The sequence below is a fragment of the Parasteatoda tepidariorum genome, chromosome 4, assembly GCF_982258835.1.
Source record: "Parasteatoda tepidariorum strain Cologne lab strain chromosome 4, Ptep-v5.0, whole genome shotgun sequence".
NCBI lineage: Eukaryota > Metazoa > Arthropoda > Arachnida > Araneae > Theridiidae > Parasteatoda > Parasteatoda tepidariorum.
This window is the reverse complement of record NC_141758.1, coordinates 102,117,561-102,143,559: the sequence shown is the minus strand read 5'-3', so window position 1 is coordinate 102,143,559 and position 25,999 is coordinate 102,117,561. Positions and strand designations below refer to the sequence as shown.

Here is a 25,999-nt window from a genome sequence, read left to right as displayed (position 1 = left end):
TTATTATCTATTCTGGTCACCCTGAATTAAATAATTATTTTTCCCACCTGAAAAGTGCCTCACTCCATATTATTAGCACTAGCACAATTCACATAAGTAAGTGCTTTCAAGGTAATTTATTTGCTTAGTTTCATTACACGAGTTGATAATTCACAAGACCAAATAACATGTAATTTGTTTACCCAGTACACATCACATAAGGATTGACATGTAATATAATTTACTTATTTCATACTGTATAAGTACAGACTGAATTTGAGATTTTAAATAAGTTGAACTTAAAACATTTTCACATAAATTTAATTTATAAACTTGACTACAAGAGAATGATTCTTCACAACCACCAGGCGTACGACAATAAGATTTAATGACGCAACAATTTCGTCAAAATCTACAAACAGGCATTTCGAAAACAAAGAAACAAAAATAGTTCACATAATTCATGAGACAAGTTCTAGAATAACAATAATAAAATCTGGAATAATAAATAACCTGAAAAAAAAATATAAAATTAGAATACTAAAAAAATTAATTTACTCTTTTCAACAAGATAACAAATATCAAATGTATTGCTGCAAACTCTCCTGATTTTCAGGGATTTTAAATGGATGCCAAAATTTATGCATTGATATTTCCAGGTTAGGTTATTGGAGCCGAGTACATAAATCTGACTTTTAGATAAGTAAACTAAAAAAAATATATAATTGGCTCTATTTAAGTGTTATAAAAGCAGATTTAATCATGAAAGAATATAAAATATACTACTTCTGAATTACCTGTTTAGAACAGAAAGCTTCAACAGTTTCCAGTATAATTTCATAAATAGTGAACAACTCTTAATAATTTAAATTTAATGTATGAATTTTTTTTTAAAATATTGCTGCATTAAAAAAGTAATCAGTATAAGTTGGATAATATTCCCTCATAATTAAAATTTGTATTTGAGTTTAAGATTTCCTTTATAAAATAATCTTTAAAGTATGGCTTCAATAATCGCGAAATGAAAACACATTGAATAAGCCACTTAGCACTTTAGTACAAAAGTAATTTTAGTGGATTCATTGTGTAATTCATTTTATAATTACTGTACAGTTGACTAAAATCAATAATTTTTAAAATCACACAAAAGAAACGAACCAGTAATTTTGTAACTACAAAAGTCCAGCCTACAAGATTTGTTACTGCATTTGGTTATAATAATAAATAAGCATATGGCCCCTGGATTCATCATCGAAAAAATTTAACTATATAAAATTATTGAGCTTCTTTTTCATGGAATGACCGAATTTCTGAGAAGGTTTTTAAACAATGAATCCCATGAGTAAGAAGATGTGTCTGAAAATTGTATTGGTAGACAGTTGGTTAATTGAAGCTATCGAATTTTGCCATTTATACTAATACAAGGTGCGTAGCCAAATCTTTGAACAAAAAATAAGCACTTAAAAAATATTTTTTAAGCGCTGTATACATTTTCAAAATAATTTTCTAAAACTTTACACGATCATGATAAAATAACTAGTTTCTAACAAAGAACTCTTTTTCTTGATTACATTAGCTACCATAAAAAAGTATAGAGATTTTTTGGTTCGATTTCAGAGGGAGGAAAATGAAGCCTGAAATTGAAACTCTCTTGCAAAATGTAGCAGAGTTGCACATAATAGTGCAAGAATAATTCCCACTGAATCCAGTTCAGTATATGCACATGCAGACCCGCAAGCTTTCATCAAACATGTAAAATTATTGCTTTCATACGCCGCAGAAAGATGGTACACCGAAATGCATTGTGCTTGAATGATTTGTGAAAACATTGAATAGAACAAGGTGAAAACCACGCTTTTGTACAATACGTGATGAAAATCGACAAGGTAAAGAAAAAAATATCATTTTCAAAAAAGGAAAACTAAGCACTTTTTGAAAACACCCAATAAAAAAAGCACCTTTAAAGGCTTTTGAAAATCGGAAATTAGCACCTTTAAGTAATTTTTTAAAACGCTACGCACCCTGTAATATTATTATTTAAAATAAGAACATGTATCAAAAATCGGTATTTTTCGTGTCTTCAAATCTTTTTTAAAAATCTTCAGTTGTATTCTCAAAGTGGAATGGTTCTGAACATAAACTTAAATCAGGATTATCAGGGCAAAAAGCTAAAAATCAAGGCAAATAAGGACAAAATATTCATAATAAGGAAAACTATAAACAGTGTTGGGTTTTCGTCAAAAACCTGTCATAAATTGTCAAAATCTGACAAAAACCTGGAACAAGTTTATTTTTTTGTTGTTTGGCGAAACTTTATTAGATAGTAATTCATACACAATACTTGCATTCAATGCTACTATAACTATGATGCATGAAAAATAAAGTCAAAATTATTGAAACTACAAATCAGTTTTTCTAAAAACATGGCATTCTTAATCCTTTGAAGTCAATATTACTTGCTATATTAGAATTTTTCAGTTTATATTATAGGTAATAACTAAGATTTTTTCATTATTAGCAATCTAAATATTGATTTTAATTCTTTTAAGTTACAATTCAGGCAGATGTTTTAGATTGAGTAAAACTAAAGTAGTCGTCAATAGTTGTCTGATCTTTACGTATAAAATTTTCAATTTGATTCTCGATATTTGTTATTATTAATATGCAAGGGAGCAGAATATGTACTATTTGATTTTCGATATTTGTTACTACTAATATGCGGGGGAGCAGATTATGTACAAAAGCGAGAACGAGGTTTAGGGGAATTTCAGGCATACTTATTATTGGATTGAAAACTATAATGAATGTGGCCTACAATTATGAAAAACACATTGAAAATAATAATGAATAAAGCCATTTCAGAAAACACAGATTCGATCAAATTTAAGAAGTATAAATAAATTTTTACCTTAATTGCTGGAATATTTCTCTATCTATATTCTTCTGCTTGGAATATACCCTATTAAAACAGAAAAATAAATAAATAAAGCAAGTCAGAAGAAAAAAAAATTATTTTAAACACAATTTCTAACTCTAGCACCAATATCAGGTTAAATCTATTTTAGAGACACTTTTAGTTTGATATAAATTTATTAAATTCTCTTAATTTGTGGTTGAATTATTTTACTATCAAGATTTATAAGGTTTTTACATTATTTTATGGACAGTTAATTTATGTTGTGTGAAAACATAAAACCTCATAGCCTTACCCTTTGCAGAGTTACTTTTCAAATCAAATGAATCAGGATAAGAAACAAACGATAAATTAGAGAATTGGATAATCTTTCTCAAGATTGACAATAATAATCTTTAAATGGTTAGTCTATATTTTGAGGTGTCTTCTTTGTATTATCAACAAATTAGGATGGGCAATATTGCTTCGTTTATGACAATCCAAATATTCTATGATACAACTTATGTTTTAATTAAGTTTTATTGTTACATTTATAAGTGACACATGTTTTTTTAATGTTTAATTGCATTATGTTTCTCATATTGTAACACTAAAAAAAACTAAACAAAAGAATCATTTTCACAAATTTGCTCATTCGCGTGACCCCAAAAAATAAAACTTTAAATTTAATTCTATCTATTAATAGCTATATTGATTTTTTTTAATTAAATTTCAATTATTTTTTTAGCAATTGTGATTCTATTTCATTTAATTAAATTTATGGTTTCTTGAAGGTTTTCAAAGAACAGATCAAAAAGCTGAGTCTTGGCTTTCAGCAAAAGAAGCTTTTCTAAATGACAACATTATTATAAAAAACAATAAAAAATTATTACTAACAAAACGTGCCAACTGATTGTATTATTATTATTATTTGAATCTAATATAAAACGTTTTTGACTCGTTTTGTTTTAATTATGTTTTTATTTAAGTTTGTGTTTAGTTATGTTTTTATGTTATGCATATTTTTTCACGTGTTATTGCATTACGTTTTTGTCATTTTACTTGGCAAATCATTGCCCATAAACATTATTGCTGCAAAAAATTGCCAGTTTGCGCTAAGGGACTCTTCAAAATAAACTTCTATCCTTTCAATAGCATTGACTAAGTATGAAAATTGAAATAGCAAGATTATAATACAAGAATCTGCACATACTTTCTTGAGATATTCAAATTTATTGGTAAATCATTTTTCACTTATTATTTTAGAGTCATATAATAACAAATTTTGGTTTTTTGAATAGTCAATTATGGAGCATCACACTTTGAATTTTGATATTAATTTCAAAGATATCTGGTCCGAGTATTTCAAAGATTGTTCTACTCATTCACATATACAAAGCACAACTTTTAACGCACAAGTCATTTAATAAATTTATCTTTTTCAATTACTCCTACAGGTTAATTTTTTAAGAATTCAACAGAGTATAGCCTATCAGAAGCTAGTTTTACAAAGATATTATGAACATATTATGAAACGTTTTTATAAACACTAATTTTAAAGTTAGTGTTCATGAAAACTTTTTTTTTTTTCTACTTTTAAATACTGGATTATAAAATATTAGCATTGACAACATTTATAAATACGCTCATAACAGAAATTTTTTTCCAAGGAAAATCTCAGTTTATTGTCATTTCAATTCAATCTCAAAAAACCAACAAATGAATTTTAATAAGAACTTGTTCTTATTAAAATTCATTTTATTTTTTATTTTTAATATTTATATATATATTGCAATATATAACAGAAAATATTCTTCTGTGTTAAAAAAAATCCCTTTAATTACCTTTACTTTCGAATGATTAATAAAAAAATATGACCAGTTTAAATATAAAAGAACTGAATGAAAAATAACTAATTTCGGATACAAAGAAATTATGGCAGAAAGTAGTTTTAGCATGAATGAAAATCTCCAGACACTTTTTGATTTTAATGAAAACTTAAAGTTAGTAATATTTAAAACTGTTAACGGACTTGTAATAAAGAAGAAATTATTGGAATTAAAATTTATTATTTTTAAAAGAAAAGGTATGAGATATTATTAGCCTACTGTTATGAAAGTAAAAGTACTTATGGGGTTCGGGCATAGTGTTTGAAGAAGCAGTAAATATCATTTATTTATATTTCGTTTAATCCTTATTTTAATTCTTTCTTAACTAATTAATTCATCTTTGATATGCATATGTTTTGGAAAACATCATTAGTTTAATTCATTATCAATTACTTTTATGAATAAAAATCTTAGTATTTATCTTAAGTATCAATACTTATGACATATTTATTTGAATAATATAATTAAAATTCAGTAATGCTACCAGTTTTCATAATATACTATTATCAGTATTCTATGCAAGTATCATAATTTAGAATACTCTTTAGTGCAGAAAGAGGACATGATTTTAAAATTTATACAGGTTTTGCTAACATTTTGATATGTTTTTTAAAAAATGTGCGACTTTATTTAATTGAGACTTTTCGATTTTGAAAACTAAAGACGGTACATTTATAAAAAGTGGTATTATGTCCAAGTTCAGGCCCAGTAAAGTGAGAATGAAAGAAAGAATGAAATATACCTTTGCCCTTCGTAGAATGGAATCCTTGCTTGGATCATAGGGATGATCCTTTGATGGGATCTCAAGTACAGCTGGTACTGGTTTAGTGTGGGCATCAATCACATAACGAATCATCTCAGCAATCTAATTCGAACGTAACATTAAATTTAGATATTAATACATATGGGCATTGTTAGAAAAAAATAACCTTTAACCACTGAGCAAATAAAATAAAAAATTTAATAAAAAACTCACTTTATTTTTTTCCTCTCTTAATTGAATTAGTGAATAGATATAGGCATACCTGCCAACATTGGAGAAATAAAATAACGGAGATTTTACTTAACTGACCCTATTTTGGGCTTATAACTACTGATGTTCAACTTCGTAGTCTTGTAATTTTGAACCCAATTCACAAGACAACTGAACTCCCGGATCAAGTATTGGGTAAAATTTGCCTTTGTGGAGGACTTTTTTATGGAACTAACCCGCATTTGAGGTACATGGAGAGGAAAACCTCTCATGGTTAGCCCGACGACATGGAGACTAGCCTGTGATTCGTCTACCACTGAGGATATTTTATGTCAGCACTATGGTTGGTGCATGCTCGATGCCTAATTTGTATCGACCAGTCATCGATGGGATTAGAACCTGCGTACACCTCATTGGAAGACGAATGGGCCATCCCGACTCGACTTAAACATTTCTGATAACACTCAGCATACTGCTGTACTGGCAATAGCACCATCTGTTGAGGAATAAGAAGAGTATTTTTGCCATCAGTGGATATTTTATCATGAAACTATTACCCTTTTTTTTAAATTTCTTCAACAAATACATAGAAATTTTAGAATATACGGGTAAACAGGAGATAAGATACAGGAGTTTTCATTAAAAAACAGGAGATTTGGCATTTATGTATAGGGTATTAAAGAGTTTTAAGGTTATTGAACCTACAGTAAGAGTGATACCGTTTATGTGCCATAACCTGGCTTATACACCAAAAATCATAGAGACTTAAAAAATAAGTTATGGTATAACCCCTGGGATGTGTCATAAATGTCCAGTGTGAAAAAAATATACATATATTGGGCTTACAGATTTATAATGAAAAATTTGAATATATAAACTGGAAGAAATTTTTTGTTCTTTTTCAATAACTGAGGGAGAAAACTGAATAATTCTGAGAATCATATTACATTTCCTTGATGCAAATGTTTGATTAATACTTACTTATTAAAAGCAACGCTAGTTCAAATCAACGCTTTCCTTTTTTGAAATTTTTTGTTTTGCCTATCAATAGGTAACATACTCATAAATGTGTTTTTTAATAGATGGGTAAACAGGTAGAGAATTCCTGTTTTAAATCGGGACCAAAGGGATCTAGAAATTTGGAAATTTTTGGTTCTAAGAAACAGTAGTTTCAAAAGTCTAGCAGAATAACTGAGTTTCGTAATTTCAGAATGCATAACTTAATAGTATATTTTACATTTAATTTTTATTTAAATCTATTCCCCAGTTTGCACACAAAAAAAGAGGCAAGTTGAATTTAAAATGGATAGATGGCCTAGAGAAAGACCTTTTGGTCTTAAAAACTAAAAATTGGAAAATACAAGCAAAAAAAAAGAGGTTAGCATGGAAAAAACTTCTTGATAAGGCCAAGGCCCACCCTGGGCTGTCGAGCCATTGATGATGACAAAAAATTCTCATTCCTAAACTGTCCCAACACTCTCTAAGTTTTCAGATCCCTCATTATTTTAACTGATTACCTAATTTGGGATCAGTTAAATTAATTCTCACATGAGGACTGCACCCCGCTAAATGGAGTATATTTTCAATAAATTGTAAAAAATTTTTTTGAGTAGTTAACATTTGTAGCTCTCCATTTATGTAGTGTGTAATCAAGAATGGTGTTAAAAAAAATTATCTTCTTAGGCTTGAGTTACAACAAACAGCCATATCTGATTTTAAAATGTATAATTTATCATTTCACCAATAAAAACTAAATTTTGATCTAAGCTAATTATAATTTAAATTGCAATTTATTACATTGATTAAACAAAGCTTACATTTTGATTGATAAGGATGATATCGATGTCATCTCTCTTAACAAAGTTCTTGAATGTCTCTTCAATTTCACTTGCTGGAGTATCTAAAACATGAATACTCTCTACATGAGTTAAACATAAAATTTATATACAAAAAAAGTGAAGCATAAAATAAAGCTAAATATCAGTTTTATTAATAACATTTCTACTTAATAAAGTAAAATGTACACTGAAAACTCCAGGAAAGACCACCTCTATTACAGACATTGTATTGAAGAAAACCTTAAGAAGAGACTATTAAAACCTGTCCCAGAGACCGGCCAAACATCTGCACCAAATGCGGTCAATTAAGGAAGCAAAAAAATATCAAAACAAAAAATTAAAGAAAATAAAGAAGATTAAAATGTTTTTAATACATTTGCGAGAGACTCTTATTTTTAAAAGCTCTTTTTGACGATACAACATCATGCTGCAATCATAGTACACTAAAAATGATGCTATCAATGATTTACTTTTAGAGCTGGAAATTAAATTAGAAATAGCTATTTTAGAAAAAAAAAAAGGAGAGCAAACAAGCCTCTTTCAATCTTATAAAGCTAACTAAGTTTTATGATATAAAACTAAAAGCAAACTTAAACAAAAAGCATAATTGTTTGTTTATTTAAAATAGCTTTATCATTCATAATTGGTTAATTTGTTTTTGCACATAATTATATCAGTAAGGGATCATTTTTATAGACGCTCAATTTAAGTCATAGATCTGGCTTTTCATGATTTCAGCAGAAGTGACATTTCTGCACCAAGAAAATGGCACTGACTAAAAATAAAATCTTTGCGAATGATCATGTACCTTTAATAACAATTTTGAAGTCAACACAGGTAACCTCTAAGAACGATCAACCTCAATCAACGATCATTTTACTTAGGAACGGAGAGTGGTAGCTCCCGAGAGGTTTCACTGTACTTACAAAACTTAGAAGTACTCTTTTTTTTAATCCAAAATTTTGTCGAACAAAAATTTTTAAATTGATATTTTTGAGGAATTTTTAGGTAAAAGGCATTTTAGTTTAAAACCAACTTTCTATTTAAAGAAATGTATTTGAATATAACTTTAGATTTATTAATTAAAAAATTCTGTAATTGACACTTTTAAATGAAAAAAGATTTAATGTAAAACAGTATAGCCTATTTTATAGTTACAAAACAAATATTGCGAAGTAAACTTTGAAACTCATGGTCAAATTATAAAAAGCATAATCATGCTGTTTTAAAATTATAAATAATTTATCTAGAGACATCTTAATGAGCAGTTAATTAAAACATTTCAATTTTAATAAGGAGCTTTCATTCAAAGGTTTATGAAAGCAAATGACTTATAGCGTAGGACATAAATTTACAAATTAGTTTTTTATATTACAAAAAATTATCATCAGATTTCTTAGGACTAGTACATTAAATTGAATCTTAAACTGTATTTTAATTTAAACCATGAACAAAAATTTAATAATTATTGAAATTTGCAGACTTTAATAAATTATTTTTATCTGGGTAATACAATTATAATATTACCTATATTTCAGATTTTATAATTTCTCTTGACACCAAAAAAAAAAGTTTACTTGAACTGCATGCATGGTTGCCAACATTTCAAAAATAAAAATTATGAAAAGTTTTATGGTAAGGAATCATTTAACAAAAATATTTCTTCCTAAATGAAATAGGAATATTTTTAAGTACATATGCCTTTAATTTTTAACAATACTATAATAACAAAGATAAATATAATAACTAAAAGAAGAATAACTTCTTTAGTAAGTTGATTCCTGTCAACAAAAAAAAACTTTAACTTTTTCAACTATTTGAAGGTAAATGTTTTTTATTTTTTATATTTTTTTTTTATAGAAGAGTGCTGAAATTTTTAATAAAAATTTATAATTAATCTAAGAATTTTTACTCAAGTATATTTCTCCTGACTTTTTAAAATTAATAATATAATAAAAATGCTGCATATGATTAAACAAAACAAATTTAGCTAACTTGCTACCAAAAATATTTTTTTCATTATTTTTAACCGCAAAAAAAAAAAAAAAAAAAAAATTATAAATATTTTTTCTTTACAAAAAAAAATTCAGTCTTAAATGAAAATTTTTAAACTAGGAGAAAAATTAGAAGATGTGGGAATATCAGGGGAATTAATAGATTTTCCTAGAAGATTGAGAGAATCAGATCCAATAAATTTGAGTGCAGGAGCGCGATTCCAATTTCAGAATATGCAAATTAATAGGGAAAGCTTTTACATCTAACTCTTTATAGAAGCATTTTTATAAATTATAAAAAGTACAAATACTCTAAACCTTCCAAACTTACACGAGTTTAAACTTAAACTTTCCTAATAAAAGGTCAGCTTTGGGAGACTTAAGTTTTTGGTGCCTTCTCCAAGTTGTTCTAATGATGCCGTTCAAAAACAGATATAAAACTGCAATCGATTTTCATCTCAAGAGAAGAGTAGAGTTATTTCATGCTTCGCTTTTGTAAATAAACTATTCTGTATAGAACTTAAATGTTTTGTGAAGAAACTTATTTTAAAACAAAATATTTTCCAATAATATTTTTTAGTTACTTTTTCATCAAAATAAAAATCCATATAAAATATGCATTTAGAAATGTGTTATATTTTAAGCAGAACAATTAAACCACATTCAGTAGGAATGTTCTCAAAGTTTGTAAATATCGTGAATTTCACTTCAATATTCTTTAAAAATTTTAAATCCTAGTTTAATATTCTAATAAAAATATTTAAAATATAGATACAAAAATTATTATTAAATAAAACATATAGATGTTACATGAAAATTATGAATTGAATCAATCAAAAAACAATAAACTTCTTAAAGTGGAAGAAAATTTAAACAGGCTCCAAAGGCTCTGTGTTGCAAAACTGACACAATGTTCTTATATGCATAATGTTCCAGTTTTGGAGTATTCATATTATTATTGCTGAAGTATGAACAAGAACAAATATCAATCCTATTAATTTTGGAGAAATGTTGCCCCATTTTAAAACTGAAATCGGAGATTTGTATAACTTACTATTTAATGTTTCATTGAAAATGTAACAAACATTACTCAGAAAAAAAATTTAAATTATGAAAGGAGAAAAAAAAGAACTTCACAAGAGAAATAGTATACATATACATTACATTCTTTGGGAAAATAACACATTACAGAAAGTACAAAAATAATAATTAGCAAAATATAAGAAATTTTAAGCAAAAACAAAGATATTTTTGCCAATCTGAAATTATTTTAGTAATACATTGATCTAACATATCTTTTTAAAATATTTTTTTATACTTTGTTATTTTAAAACATTATTTCAAAACACATTTTAAAATTTTACTATCATTGTATATTTTACAGAGAGTGATCCAAAAATAGAAAACATACTTTTTTCTACAACCATAAAATTAGTCTGCCTCGATTTGTTCACTTCACCAATGCCACCCAGCAAAAAACCAACACAAGTGTCCTAAAAATATTCAAAAGTAATTGAAGCAGGGTCTGAAGAATTTTAAAAATTAGCAATTGGAATAGATTTTAGTCATATTATCATTTAATTAAATTTTAAAAAAAATCATCAAAGGAAAAAAATAACAAGTTTATTTTTATATACTTTTTAAATTTTAAGTAGTACTTACGAGCAAGCGTTAGACGCTTTTTTACTTAAATATATTTGAAATGTGAATATTTAATAAGACTGAAGGGATTTAATTATCGTCTATGTCAACCTTCATCTATCAATAGGTACCTCAAGATAGAATAGAGTTAACATGTCTTAAATAATAGTGATTTGGTATTCAATATTTATAGTGGTAGCAGGGGTCTGTTTAGGTTGTACCTATTTTGTGAAAATATAAAAATTATATTAAAAAATCAAGACAAAAATATGGTTAAAATATGGATTCATCATTTCTTAAGGGATACAAAAATAAAAGTTTATGAAAAAGTATTTTGTGAAACTACCGTTCTTCCTAAAGTTGAATTTGTGAAACTACCATTTTTCCTAAAGTTGAATTTGTGAAGGTACTGCTAAACGGTAGTAAATTCGGCCTGTACGAACCCCTGGGTAGTTATGCTACATGACAAAGTAGGAAAATGAAATAGGTAAATTTATTAAAAAAATACCGGATTTTTTCCTATTTTAAAGAAAATTAAGGCTTAAATATAATTTAATTTTTATTTTAATAAAAAAATTTTAAATAAAATTTAAATTAAATTACTGAATTTTTATTAAGCATTTAAGGTTAAGTTACAAAAACTTTAAGTTGAAGCAGTACATATTGTAAAATTACATGAAATTTTCTTTTAGAATTTTAACATTTTTAAATAAACAATTCTATTCCATTTATAAAATACCTCGGGTTAATCCAGGCTCTTTTTATATGGGACTTCAGTTTGTGGGGAAAAAAAATACTTTTGTGAAAAAAATATTCTAATGTTACCAATTTTAGATACTTAAAATGAGAAAGAGGTTTGAAATGACTGTTTCGCAATTCTATTCCATTTATAAAATCAGGGGTGATTGTGAGCCCAAGTCGAAATTCCGGAAAGTTTCTTGAGTTTTTTTTTTTAAAAAAAAAGGTTTAAATTGAACAATTAGAAAAAAATTTAAACTAGTTTTTTTTCCTTCTTCTCAATATTTCTTAGTTTACTTAAAATATATTTAAAATTTTACACATACCTATACCATTTACACATACCTATGATAACCTGGAGAAGTAATTAAAATTTACAAATATGTCTTTCTTCCTTGAGTTTATGATTATAACAACTATTTACTGATAAGAAATGAATATTAATCATGAATATAAGCTTATAAAGTATATCTCTGGCTCTCCCTTACAAACAAATAAAATAAACTGTGTTTTTAAGTTCCACCTTTGAAAATTTGATTTCCGGAAACTTCTGTGATTAATGATTTTTTGAAACGTCTGGACCTTCGATCTCCGGATCACTGTTAGCGAAAAATCCGGAATTTTTCCGAAGCACAATCATCCCTGTAAAATACCTCGGGTTGATCCAGGCTTTTTTTATATGGGACTTCAGTTTGTGGGGGGAAAAAATACTTTTGTGAAAAAAATATTCTAATGTTACCAATTTTAGATACTTAAAATGAGAAAAAGAGGTTTGAAATGATTGTTTCGCAATACGACAATCAGATTTTCAATTGTTGAGTGTTTGACAGCCGAGTGAGAATCGCTGCACTTGCATGTACACGACGACCTACGCGCAAATTCGAGCACTTTATGGGTGAACAGTTTAACGAGGACCGGCACCGCACACCCTTGGTCCCTGCGTAAGCTGATCAAAGTGGTCACCCACTCGCTTACTGGAAGCAGTCAGTGATGCTTGACTTCGGTGTTCTACTGGGAACTGTTTATTTACGATCAGTTCACTGCAGACTAAAAGTGAAGGAAGAACTGTTTTTATACACAAAATTTGATAAAATCAACATTCAATTTTGAAGGAGCCACTTTTTCAAAATAGATTTTTGCGCAGGAACTGCAATGTGGATCCAATGCGACTATTATGTGTGTAATCAAATAAAGCTAAAACAATCTGCACTCTAATAGAATTCCAGTACAAAACAAAGATAATATACTTAATGTTCTTTTTTTTATTTCATATTAAGATTTTTTCCTACTTTAACACAAACATCTAAATTGATGAAACAGGAACTATCTTAACATTAAAACTTAGTGACAATGTGGAAACGCAATTTTCTGAACAATACTGAACTAATTTAGATAATATCTAAAACACAGTTAATTTCTTTTTTGAGTAAAACAGAGAAAAAAATATAGAAACTCATGGTTGATCGATACTTAACGCGATATTAGAATTTACATAATTTTTTTTTTTAACCCATCTGTGCCTGGTTGATTAATTTTGGGAGCCTTCTTTAAAAATTGCTCAAAGGAACAATATTTATAACTCTTCAAAATTATACAATACACATCATGACTATTTTATATATATGTATCCATATATGTTAGCACATTTTTAGAATTAAAATAGTGAAAAAGATGTTTGATCACAGCAGAAGTGTTGATTTTCTAGATAAAATGTGGTGATAAGAACAGTCAAGATACTGTATTTATCTTAAATATCAATCATTTTTATAACTGATGTTGCCAAAAATAAAATATTTTTTTAGCATATATGTATTTTTGCCTTTTTTGATATTTTTTCTTTTTAGCTGTCTTTTGAGAGTTTATATTGTCTTTATATTGGAAGAGTGGGCACAAAATTGTACGAGTTTTCCCCATGCTTTTTGCGCATGACTATTAAAATGCTCAAAAATTAAAAATTCATTTAAACATGTATTCTGACATATTTAATTATTAAAACAAATTCTTAGTTTTCTCAAATATATAAAGAGAGATTATTTCATGAATTTGACTTTCGGTTATTGAAGGAAATAAATATTGTTTTATCAAATTTGGGCAATTTCTTCAAAAACGCTTATAATAAAATTCTATAACTTATACATACTTATTCATATATATTGTTATATGTATAAGTATATATAAGTTATAGAACTTATATATTTCTCTATAACTTATTTACTCATAAAAGATATTTTAAAGCAAACGATAACATTAAGACAGTGAGAATCCGGAAAATATTTCATAATTTTAGAAAATTCTAAGGAATTTATAATCTTTAGTTTTCTTATTATTACTAGAAATAAGAAAAAAAAAGTTTCTCTGAAAATATTAGAAAATTTTAATGAAATTATCGTTAAATGAAGCTTTTAAACAACGGATTGTACAATATATATCATTAAAATTTAACACAATTTAATAATTATAAATTATTCTATGGAAATACATAAAATAGTATAAAAGTTGAAATTTATATTTTATGGGGTGGCTTTCAAAAATGAATTATTATTTTTTTTTTTGAAATGTAAATGCATACATATAGTTGGGGATATTTCTAAATCCTGCTCTGCTGCGCCAACAACAATCGCCAAATATATTTTAAATTTGCAAATTTTTAAAAAAAAACATGTAGATGTTTGCCCGGAGGAGGGGTAGTACATCCGAATCGTGAACTGTGGCAGAATAATCACCAAGTCTTGGCAACTACTAGACAGGGCCCTGCAAGAAACTAATAAAAAAAATCACAGAAAGGACCATTTTGAAAGGTATAAATCCTTACCACCCCGGGCAACAAAACATCAACATTTTTTTTTCTTCAAAAAAATGCTCAAGTTTAAAATTTATTTGGTATCATGGCGATAGTAGTTGGAGGGAGGAGACACTTCAGAGAAACTAAAAAATACATCACAAAAAGGTGTCAACTCGAAAGGTATAACTCGTAGACACCCCCGGGCGAACATCTACATGTTATTTTTTAAAAAACTTGTAAGTTTAAAATCTATTTGGCACCTTGACGATTATAGTCCGGCCTCTGCCCAAAGTTGCCAAGACTTTGCGATTATTCTGACGCAGATCACGATACGGAAATCTCCATCAAAATCAAATTTAAGTCAGAGAATTTTACATACTGTAATATTTAATGATAGAATTTTCGAAAAATGTATATGTTATAGCAATCACAGCCACGATGAACAGGAAAGTTTCGTGCAAAAATGCCTCGCTTCTCTTGAGGAATAAGTTTGAGCAGTTAGGATGGAATTGAAGCAGATATATTAAATTACAATCTTAAAGCAGGAAAATACTAACCTCGTCACCAATTACAGCGATTAGTTTTCCTTTAGCAGCAGAGTGAGTAGACATTTTTTCAGACGGTAAGATCTTTCGTCTGAAATTTATAAAAAAATAGGAATTTAACTGTTTAATGTAGCTAATTGTTTCTGTAAACAAAGTGACAAAATATATATTTTAACAAAGTAATAATACAAATGATAAAAGAAGTACTTTTCTGATAAGTTTGTAGAGCTGCTTTTGATTTAAAGCTGCAAATCTATACAGTGAATATGTAAGAAATTTCACTAAATTTCAACCTACTATTCTCAAAATCTGTTTAAAATTTTCAACCCTAAACAAAAACCTAGCAAGAAATCGGAAATCACAAGATTTAAAATTCTTATTGCCACCAAGATGACAAAAACCATTCTAAGAAAAAAAAGATTCTTACTGTATATAATTTTACGCTATTCCAATCACCATCGAGGAAAATTGCGAACTTGATTGGTGAAATTTATTTTACTCTTGCCAACAATCTAAGGTGCATGGAAAGAGTGCAACAAGCATGATCCCTAAGGTGATAAAAATGTAACTTTCGAGACAAAACTTTGACTTTTGCACATGCCTCTTTTTCAATCAATTGATCAATTCTAAACAAAAACTGACCCAAGAGCTGTTTACAGCGGATAAAAAAAAGATCAATAACTAAATATGGTTTCAGTTTCTTAATTTTATGTGCAGATAGACGACTGCAACTTTTAAAATAAATAGTTTTTACTATGTCTAGTCAAGGTATGTTTAGTTATAAATATTTGCTTTCTCATTATCCTATTGTTTCAACTCATTTATTTCGTCCACTGTCCAAAGCTTTTGCTTAAATTTAATTAGTTTGACTAAATATGTGTGAAGTTTTAATAATTTTTGTCCGAAATTTTTTAAGGTTTTTTGTTTCCATATTATCTATTCTGTTTAATTATGTGTATAATATTTCATAAATTTGGGAGGCGTTTTATTATCTCTTGGAAAAAGTCCTTATTACGGTGTATATATTTTTAATTTATTAAGTCATTTATTTTATTTTGACTTAAAATTCTAATTCTTTACAAATTCTTTTACATTGACTATTATGCACTTCAAGGAAATATTCAAAACTTTTCTATGTATATTAAGCTGTTGTAGCTTTGCTTTTATTTAAAGTAGTTTTGCTACTGATGATTACACTATAATACCATTAATAATAAACAAAAACAAGTTTTCAGAGTTTGTCTTTGCTTATTTAGCCGTTACATCTTGACGCAGTTTATTAGACACAATAATGCCTGTTATGATTAAACAAAGAAAAGTTTTCAGAACTTGCCTTTGTTTATTAATCTGTTACAACTTTGACGACAGTTAAAATAGTTAAGTTGTTACTCAACACACTATAATCCTTTAACAAAGGCAAGTATTCTGAATTTGTCCTTGTATATTAAGCTGTTACAGCTTAGTTTATATTCGAAGCAGCTACAGTGCTAAAGACAATGTCATTATTAAAAGACAAACTTTCTGAATTTGTATATTAAACTGTTACATTTTTATTTATAGTGAAACAGTTATGTTATTAATAAACATAATAACACCATACATGATAAACAAAGAAAAACTTATTTTTAAATATTGCAATTTATTTAATGTTGAGGCAGTTTCGGCTTTAATAAAGCAATTGCCTTTAAATTTTTATTTGTGTTAATACATAACTTTGCATTCATGTGAAAACCTATTTTAGCATCATTATTATTTTAGATATGCTAATTTCTAATGAAAAATTAATGTATATAAAATATTTTAAATGAAATGCGAAAGAATATATCTTATTGTATAAAATGTATATTAATTTTAACATTAAATTTAAGTTGTAAAACGAAACATAAGAAATTCTTGCATTTAAAAGCAAAAAGTTGTTTGTTTATAAAATATCAACTTAACTGCATTAAATTTAAATCAATTATATGTTTCCCATCATTCTTTTTCAATTACTCCACATCATGTGAATTTTAATTTTAGCAATTCTTTACCATATTTACTAGTTGTTTGTAGTTATTTTCTGTCAATTAGGTTTTGAACTATTGTTTTATATATTTTTTTCTATCTCATTGTTTCTAAAATTTAAGAAATTCATCCATTTTGATAAACATATCTTGTTTTAATTATGAAATTTTTCATCTCTCACAACTTTTATAACTAGTTTACGAGATTAATATGTTCTAAAATTATAAAAATGCATTGGTGTTTTACTTTTTAAGGTAATGAATTAATTACCAAATTATATTTGTTTTGTAATTCAATACTTTTTAATTAGTAGTTATACTTATATTACTTAACCCAGAAATAGATATTTGTTAAGCAGTACTCCAGCTGCCAGTCATTAAAGAAAATTTTTCTTAGTAGTGGCACCAATTAGGTTACATATATAAATTTTATTTTTTTAAAAGTTTCAAAAGGAAATTACATTACTATATAAACAATGAAAACTATGCATTTAAGACACATGTTTGTATTGCTTATTTATTAATGTATATATTCTTGTAAATATGGTAAAGTAGTTTAGTTTTTTAAAAATAAATTTCTACTTTATTTTACCATTTTGTAAAATCATTCTCAACAATCGACTATTCAAGTTTTTTCCATGTTAAAATATTTATATAAAAATGCTGGGTGGATACCTTTATACCTATCAAGAGCAGACCTTTCAAAAAAGACTGTAACTGTGCTTTTTGGAAAATAATATAATAATTAAAAACAAGCTACTTATGTTTCCAATTTTTGCTCTACCTTACTGTAAACACACTTTTTAAAAAACAAAAAATAATAATTAACCATTCTAAAACTTTTACAATTAAAAAGCAAAATATTATTTACCGCTGCTAAACTTCTAACTTTCAAATGCTTTCAATTCCCACTTGTGATCTGTCGCGCTAACCACAATTGAAAGGTGCCAAATAGATTTTAAACTTGCAAATTTAGAAAAGAAGACTAGCATGTAAATGTTTGTCTGGCGTTGGCTGCGAGTTATACCTTCCTAGTTGACCTTTCTGTGATTTTTTTATTAGTTTTTAGCTGCCCAGAAACCACAATATAGAAATCTCCCCCTCCTTAATGTTAACACCTGTAAAATCTGATTACTAAAATAAAAATGCAATAAAACCTATATAATCTAGACACACTAAAATTAAAATATTCATTCTTTTAGTTTTTAACATTTTTATTTCAAAGTTTCGAAAAATAATTGTTAAATACCATTTATTTTATTTTATAATAAGTTAAGTAATGTTATATTGATTTTGCTTATTTTCATAATAGATGATTCTGGGGTTCAAGAACGTCAGACTCTCTTGTCTAGACTATTAGATGCTGTGAAGCAGGTAACTAAAGGAAATATTTATGTTTTTGACTTATGTTACTCATAATAATTGTTTTAGTGTTATGATATATAAATTCTGTATTCATTGTATTAACTAAATCTATAAAACCCTCTTATAACAACTCTCTTTAACTTACTAAGTTATGCTGCCCTTAAAAAGAACTAACTTATCTGAGATGTGTAGAAAATTAAAATAAAGGAAAAGGATATTGAGATGATTATCAGCAATTATTCTAAAATGATATTACACAACACTGTTTATAAAATAAAATATATTTAATAAAAATGTTTGACATTTATTATATCATTTAACATACTTTTTATAGTCATAAATTTGTTTCTGTAAATGTTGATCAGGCAATTTATGAATCAGAAAAATTATTTAGCATTTTAAGTCTTCATTCCGATATTTTTTTTATGGCATTGTTTTGTTTTATCTTTGATTAAGTGTTTGCAATTCTATATTTTAGTGCCAAATTAGATTTGGTGGAAGAACAGAACTTGCTACTGAAAATGACAGCAGGTAAATAACATATTTTTCTCTTGAAATTAATTATTTTTTTTTTTTTAACTAAAATGCTTTCCTTGATAATAAGAAATGTTTTTTTAAAAGAGAAGGATTTATAAAGTTTTATCTATATTTTTAAAGTTTGTGTAAATCGCAAAATATAGCCTTAATGTTTAAAACTTGAGAGTTCTATAACACTGTAAAAATTTTAAAGTTCATGTGTTTAAATTTTAATTATTTTCATATTATTGAATAACAAAAAGTTAATAATTGAAGGACATTGGGCAATAAAATGATAAGCCACAGTTTCCAATTATTCAGAAAAGCAAATTTGGCAAAAATCATCATGATTCTTGTATAAACAATAAGATGCTTCTGTGTATTACCAGGGGTCTGTCCACGTTGAATTTACTACCGTTTAGCGGTACCTTCACAAATTCAATTTTAGGAAAAACGGTAGTTTCACAAATTCAACTTTAGGAAAAACGGTAGTTTCACAAAGTACTTTTTCTTAAGATTTTATTTTTGTATCCTTAAGAAACGATAAATCTATATTTTTACTATGTTTTTGTGTTGGTTTTTTAATATCATTTTTAATTTTTCACATATTATGCCTAAATTTTCACAAAATAGGTACCTGTCAGAAAAACCTAGACAGACCCCTGGCTAATTTAGTAGCTGCAATTGCTGTTTATTTTTTAAAATTTAATTTTTTTAATTATATATTTACAGTGTTGAGCATAATCTTGTATGTTTTTACAATTTAAAAACTCCTTGCAAAAGTTTTTTTGCAATAACGGACCCTATTTGCACAAATTCGCAAAAGCGTACCCTGGTTGAAAGAATGTGACTTAACGTTTATTTTATATTCACAAATTACGAGTAATTTTTTCACAATTTTACAAAAAACGGACCTTTCACAAAATGTCTGGACAGACCCCTGATTACACTGTTATCTAATAAATATTCAAGTTACTTATAAAGTATCTATATGGAAACAATGTTAAGGAGCAATTTAATGATAAATGCTCCTTTCCAGAGATCGCCTGAGAGCAAATTGGTTGCAATTGCCCTTTTTTTTAAGAAAAAATGTCCAAAATATGTTATAAGGAGAGAACCAGTTTGTCCTCTAAACCAAGTGCTTGGGTTTAGGGCCAAGTGTTAGTGAGTTAGAAAACCAATTTGTTCTATAGAGTATATTTTGATTGTTATTGACATCCTGTCATGGGCATAAATTTGCTATAGGGAGACCTCCGTATGGAAAGATTCACCTGTTTATCACTCTTAAACCTTTTATAAAAAAAGATGTCCTGTATAAAGTTCAAGTTCTGTCAAATTTAAATTATTTTACATACATAAAATTTAATAATTTTTCATCCATCTAATGTCATTTTTGATCTCTTTATACAATGCATAAATATTTATAAGGTCTGTTAAAAATGCAATATATTCAAATTACTTATTATGTTTAAAACTTAACAATTCTTAGTTTTTTTCAATTGTAATAATTTTTGAAGATTAAAATATATTTGTAAAGGCAAGAATTTTCTAAATTTTTAATCAACATTTTTTAAAAATATTTTATCCATACTAATGCTTCAATTGAAAGCATTTTTATTTTATTCAGTTTTTTAAATGATTTTGTGTGTCTATTATATTTTTAGGGTTGTTTGCCTATGCACTCAGCTTGAAACAGTTTTGCAACATGGCATGCGGAAGACAGATAAAAGCTTTCTTCCTCTCAGGTATTTCATAATATTTTTTTATTTTCAGTCTAATTTTATTTCATTACAGCATGTTCTTTTCAATATCTACTATTTACAGAAGTTTATATTTTATAATACTAAAGTAATAAACTTATTTTTGAAGGCAATTTAAAATTATATACGATGTATTTGTACTTTTTGATTAAAAATCTTAAACTTAATTATTTTAGCATTAGTTTATGTTTCTCAACTTTATTTATTTTTTCTTTTAATTGATTAATGAAATTGGACTGAGGATTTTTAATTTTTTCCCTGACAAATGTTTCTAAAATTTACAAAAAATAAACGAGCAATGAAAAAAAAGAAATGGCGATATTTGAGACATTACATCAAGATAAATAAATAAAAATAATCATGCTAAAATTTTTTGAAAAAGCTATCCAAGTATAATGGACTCGATCGTAACACCCTGAAGGTAGAGAGGTTAATATATAATTTTTGTGTTTACATCTTTCTTTTCTTATTTCATTGTTTCTGTCAATTCATTGTTTATATTTATAACCATCGTTAAACAGTCGACCTAATTTTATTGGTTTATGACGCCTAATGTTCAACTCTGCAGCCTTGTAATTTTGAACCGAATTCAGAAGACAAGGGAACTTCTGGATCAAGTATTGGAAAAAATTTTGTCTTCATGGAGAACTTTTTGATGGAATTAACCCGCACTTGCGTTACATGGAGAGGAAAACCTCCCACTGTTAGCCTGATAACAGGGGGACTTTAACCCATGATCTGTCTACCACTGAGGATATTTTACTCAACACTGTGGCCGGTGGAATTCATCTCATCGGAAAAGCAAACGCTCTGTCCCATGAGCTATCACGGCTCTCTCAATTCAATAAAACAAAATGATAGTGTGTAATGCATTTTCCTGGGGGATCTGAATATGAAATTAGAAGTGAGGGTTTCTATTGAGGATTATAAAATTCTCCTACTCTGTGAGCCTGGGGTCAATTTTGGTATAATTCGATAACTTTTTGAAAAATATTTCATGCATGTTTTTCCATTTCAGGACTTAAGGGACCCTCTCATCTTGACTTTTGTAAGAAAAAAGGTGGTTTAAAATGTTTTTTCATGTAAAAAAATTTAGTCAAAATGCCTTCTTTCAATTTTGATCCATAATTTGTTTGAAGAAAATATTTTTTTTCTCTTAGTTTTCTTTGCTGATATCATAATTGAGTAATGTTGTTTGACAAAATTTTATTTAATACTATAAAGCTAACTTTTCCCCAAACATATTTAAAATTTTTATAAAATTGACTCATATTTTTAGCTAAAGTTTAAATTTAAATATTTTCGTTCAATTGTTATTTTAATTAATTAAACTCTTATAAACTATTCAATTGTCAATATAAGTGGGTATACTATAGCCTACGTCAGAGGTCATGCTATTCCAACTAAATTTAACCAGTTAATTGCATTTCCTATGAACCTGATTTCTAGCAACAAATAAGCATTAAATGAATTGTAATGTTATAAGTCGCTGCTCGCTAGGTTGGAATTGTTTTAGTCTAGTTCTTTTTGAAATAATTGACTTTGTTGTTTTGTCTAAGTTTATGTATTTAGTAAACATATTTAAAACTCAGTTTATTATTTAAACTAAATGGTAAATGTTATTCCTAGTAGAATTCTTGAAGTGGAAGTAGTTGTGTGTTTTTCATATTATACCCAACTATAGTTTTAATTTGTTCAAATCATATTTGTAACTTTAATTTACATTTCATTAGGCATGTGGCAGATATGATGAAAAACCTGAATATAATAAACAATGAAGCAGAACCTTGTAAGTATTATTAAGTTTTGTATAAATTTTCGTGTCTTGATTTGTTGCTCGCTTTCATTTTGTTGAACTTTCAGCTAAGTCTAGATTTATAAAAAGTGTTTACTTTATTTGATTACTTAAAAAAGCTAAATTTCGTTAAATCTGTAGAAAACATTGTTTTACTGCAATTTGTTGTTTTTGAAACCATTGCAAAATTTGTTAAATTCAATATTTCGTTAATTCAATGAATACAATTATTTTAAGTAGTTTTATGTTGAACTTAAAACTTTGTATTAAGCTTTTTTTTCTTTTCGTATCTATATATGTTTATCGATTTTGGCACCAAAATTGCAGAAATATCTCTCAATATAAATTCACTTGGTGGATACTCTAAATTATGGAATTATATATAAAAATACCTGCGTTTTAATTATCAGCCCTGAATTCTTAAATTGGAGGAATAACCACAATTTAATTGGAAACACTGAGATATAAAAAGCCATGTTTTAAAAGTTATTTTTCCTATGAAATACATTTGTTTTGTCATAAAATAATTCTTAAATCAAGAAAATGGGAAAGGAAAATATTGGCTCTTTTAGATTAAAAAAAAGTTGATGAAAAGTTAGATAAAAAATAAAAGATAATTAGAAGAACACAAGGTAAGTCAACATTAACGCCACTACAACGATTTCTGATTTATATCGATATATTTAAACAGGGTAGATCAGTTTAAACCAATGTAATTTAAACCAAATTTTGTTTTTTGAACAGAACCAATTGTGGATTTTTTTAAAGAAAAAAATCATTTTAATAATTTAATTTTCCATTATTTATATAAATACTTTTAATTTAAATTATGGAATCAAATAAAAAAAACAGTAACTTTTCTTTTATAAATTTTTTGAATTTCGAGTTCAATAACTCAACAAAAAAAAGAGTTGTCAAGATTAAAAATTTTCCTCATTATTTACATTCTGTTTCTAGTCTTAACGTGTCAAGAAGCAAAAGAATCATTCTTAGTTTAATTCAAAAGCTGAAAATACTAAAAAAATTAGTAAATGGACAAACAGTTAAATCATAAATTTGTGAATATGAGATTAGTGACCTAACTGTGCGAAACATGATAAAAAAGTTTATCCATAATCTAAAACTTCTTCATAGTTATAAATTAGAAGATGTTACAAAAAAAAAACTAATAGTAAGTTTGAAAAAAAAAATTATATACCGCTAAAACATATTGATTTGTCTTTTGAGCTCATAGCATATTTAAAAAGTTTAAATAAAGCATGATTTTTCCTATTTTTTTATGTTTGAAAATTTAAATCTTGTTTAGTTAAATTATTGAAGTTGTTTGTGAAAATTTCTAATGCATAATTATAAAAATATTTTTCAGAAATAAATTTAAAAAAAAATTTTTTTTTCTTGATTTTTGAAATATTTTGACAAATATTTTCCCTAGTTGCAACTTCCTGAAAGAATTTCTGATAGGATAGTGCCCTTAATATTAGTATGTACAGCAAACAAAAATGGGATTAAAGAACTTACTTTGGACTATACAAAATAAGATTCAATCTGTTATGTTAAATGGTCTTAAACCTTTATTTATTTTTCTTTTCAGCATTTTGGCAAATAGTAAGGTTGGTACTTAACAAGCATGAGTATGAAAGGTATATGTTGTTGAAAAATATAAAAACTGATATCGGACGAGGGAGAGCCTGGCTGAGATCTGCTCTGAATGAAAAATCTCTGGAGCGTTACATGCACATGATTGTAACTGAATCCTCACAGATCAGGTGATTCTATTCTTTCAAGAAAAAAAAAATCATGAGTTTTAGCATTCAAATTGCTCTTTAAAACATATTTAAATTACCATAATAAAGACAATGCTCTGTATAAGTACATAATTTTTGCAGAATCTAAGAGTTTTAAAGCATGTTTTTTTTTATTCTTTATTGCATTAAAATTTTCACCATAGCAATAGCACGACTTTTCAGGGTTGTCACTGTATAAGGAAAACCTGGAAAATCCAGGGAATTTAAAAATCATCTAAAATAACAGGAAAAATGCAGGGAATTTTGAATTTTTTTTTTTTACAAACTGGGAAAAAAACAGGGAATTTTTGTGTTTTAAAAAATGCAAGCTTCTCAAAGCACAATCTATGGGACATATAAAGATGATAGTTCAGTTATATTATATTTTTCATTTATTATATAATTATTTGTTTCATGTTGATCAGTTATATTTCTTTAAGTTTTCCCAGCAACTAAAACCAGCATCGTTATCCTAATAAAGCTCACAGGAGCATAGGGAATGTTGATATGTGTATAATATGTATAATCTTAATATATTGTGCATAATATGTGCAGAGAAAACACAGGGAATTTCTTTTCCAGATATGAGTGACAACCCTGTTTTTTGGTCCTCTATGCTACGAGTTCCACTTTTAGTGCTAAAATTAAAAGAATAAAGATGAGATATTTAGTTGCTAGCGCAAAGGAATTTCCTGTGGAACACAATTTATCTCGCCCTTAGTGATGAAAGTGTTAATAATTTGCCACTATTTCAAGCATTATTTTTTTCTATAATAATGAATCAAGGTAATACAAAAGTATTCATCAATACGGTGATTTTTTTGTTAATTTATTACTATTTAAGTTTTTTTTATATGCAGCATTAACAGCGTTTTCTTTTTCGTCTTTAAAATATTTTTTTTAAAAAAACAGTATAATAATTAGCAAAAAATACAATTAGATACTAAAAATAAATAAAATGCATTTTGAATGTTTAAATACGGTAAAAAAAAAGTAAATTTCGATGTTGATATGAGTATTGTTTTTTCCTCCATTTAATCAAAATTCATAGTGCAGTTGTAACTTTTTTTCTTCTGGCAAAGAAATTGTTACCTATTGGCACTTAATTGTGTTTTAGTCATAAAAACACTATGATATTAATCTTATTCTAACACTGGATGAAAAGAGAAGTTATTTCAAATTAAGAAACTTGTATTTGATGACAAAAGATTTTTTCTACCATAATCAATTCATAATAGGGTTGTAACTTCTTTTTTTTTTTTTGCGAATTAGGTAGTAAAAAATAGAACTAGATAATAAAAATAAATAAAATTCATTTTGAATGTTTAAATAAAGTTTAAAAAAAAGTAAATTTCAATGTTGATATGAGCATTGTTTTTTTTTCTCCTTTCACTCAATTCATAGTAGGGTTGTAACTTTTTCTCTTCTGAAAAAGAAATTGTTACCTATTGGCACTTAATTGTGTTTTAGCCATGAAAACACTATGCCATTATTCTTATTCTAA

The 25,999-nt window shown here is 26.9% G+C and overlaps 2 protein-coding genes across 4 annotated transcripts in view; one reads left to right on the top strand and one right to left on the bottom strand.

Moving 5' to 3' along the window:
* Positions 1–284: 284 nt before the first annotated feature.
* Vha14-1 (V-type proton ATPase subunit Vha14-1) lies at positions 285–15,679 on the bottom strand. Of its 2 annotated transcripts, none has more exons than XM_043047667.3 (7): positions 15,480–15,679; positions 15,285–15,363; positions 10,978–11,059; positions 7,552–7,634; positions 5,504–5,626; positions 2,888–2,938; positions 285–492 (listed from the first exon to the last, which is right to left on the bottom strand). In XM_043047667.3, exons 2-6 carry the CDS (start codon positions 15,336–15,338, stop codon positions 2,909–2,911), a joined length of 372 nt encoding a protein of 123 aa, XP_042903601.1. In that variant the 5' UTR covers positions 15,339–15,363; positions 15,480–15,679; the 3' UTR covers positions 285–492; positions 2,888–2,908. The 2 variants fall into 2 exon arrangements, with proteins under 2 accessions (XP_042903601.1, XP_042903602.1); XM_043047668.3 differs by having other exon boundaries at positions 15,570–15,672.
* Positions 15,680–15,891: 212 nt separating this feature from the next.
* LOC107453531 (sorting nexin-29) overlaps positions 15,892–25,999 on the top strand; it is a 36,842-nt gene continuing 26,734 nt past the window's right edge. For both annotated transcript variants that reach the window (XM_087161841.1, XM_087161840.1), the window contains exons 1-6: positions 15,892–16,040; positions 18,588–18,649; positions 19,119–19,171; positions 20,821–20,901; positions 22,650–22,705; positions 24,303–24,477. In XM_087161841.1, coding sequence (XP_087017967.1) covers positions 16,028–16,040; positions 18,588–18,649; positions 19,119–19,171; positions 20,821–20,901; positions 22,650–22,705; positions 24,303–24,477 — 440 coding nt within the window. In that variant the 5' untranslated portion in view covers positions 15,892–16,027. The remainder of the gene's footprint in view (positions 16,041–18,587; positions 18,650–19,118; positions 19,172–20,820; positions 20,902–22,649; positions 22,706–24,302; positions 24,478–25,999) is intronic.

What these genes read in the sequence shown, in the direction of transcription:
- Vha14-1 (XM_043047667.3), bottom strand. Translation starts at nt 15,338, where the DNA reads ATGTCTACTCACTCTGCTGCTAAAGGAAAACTAATCGCTGTAATTGGT. An exon ending in TCGCTGTAATTGGTGACGAG is followed by an intron (nt 11,060 to 15,284) that starts GTTAGTATTTTC and finishes GAATATTTTTAG; the next exon opens with GACACTTGTGTTGGTTTTTT. An exon ending in TCATCCTTATCAATCAAAAT is followed by an intron (nt 5,627 to 7,551) that starts GTAAGCTTTGTT and finishes CGTTCGAATTAG; the next exon opens with ATTGCTGAGATGATTCGTTA.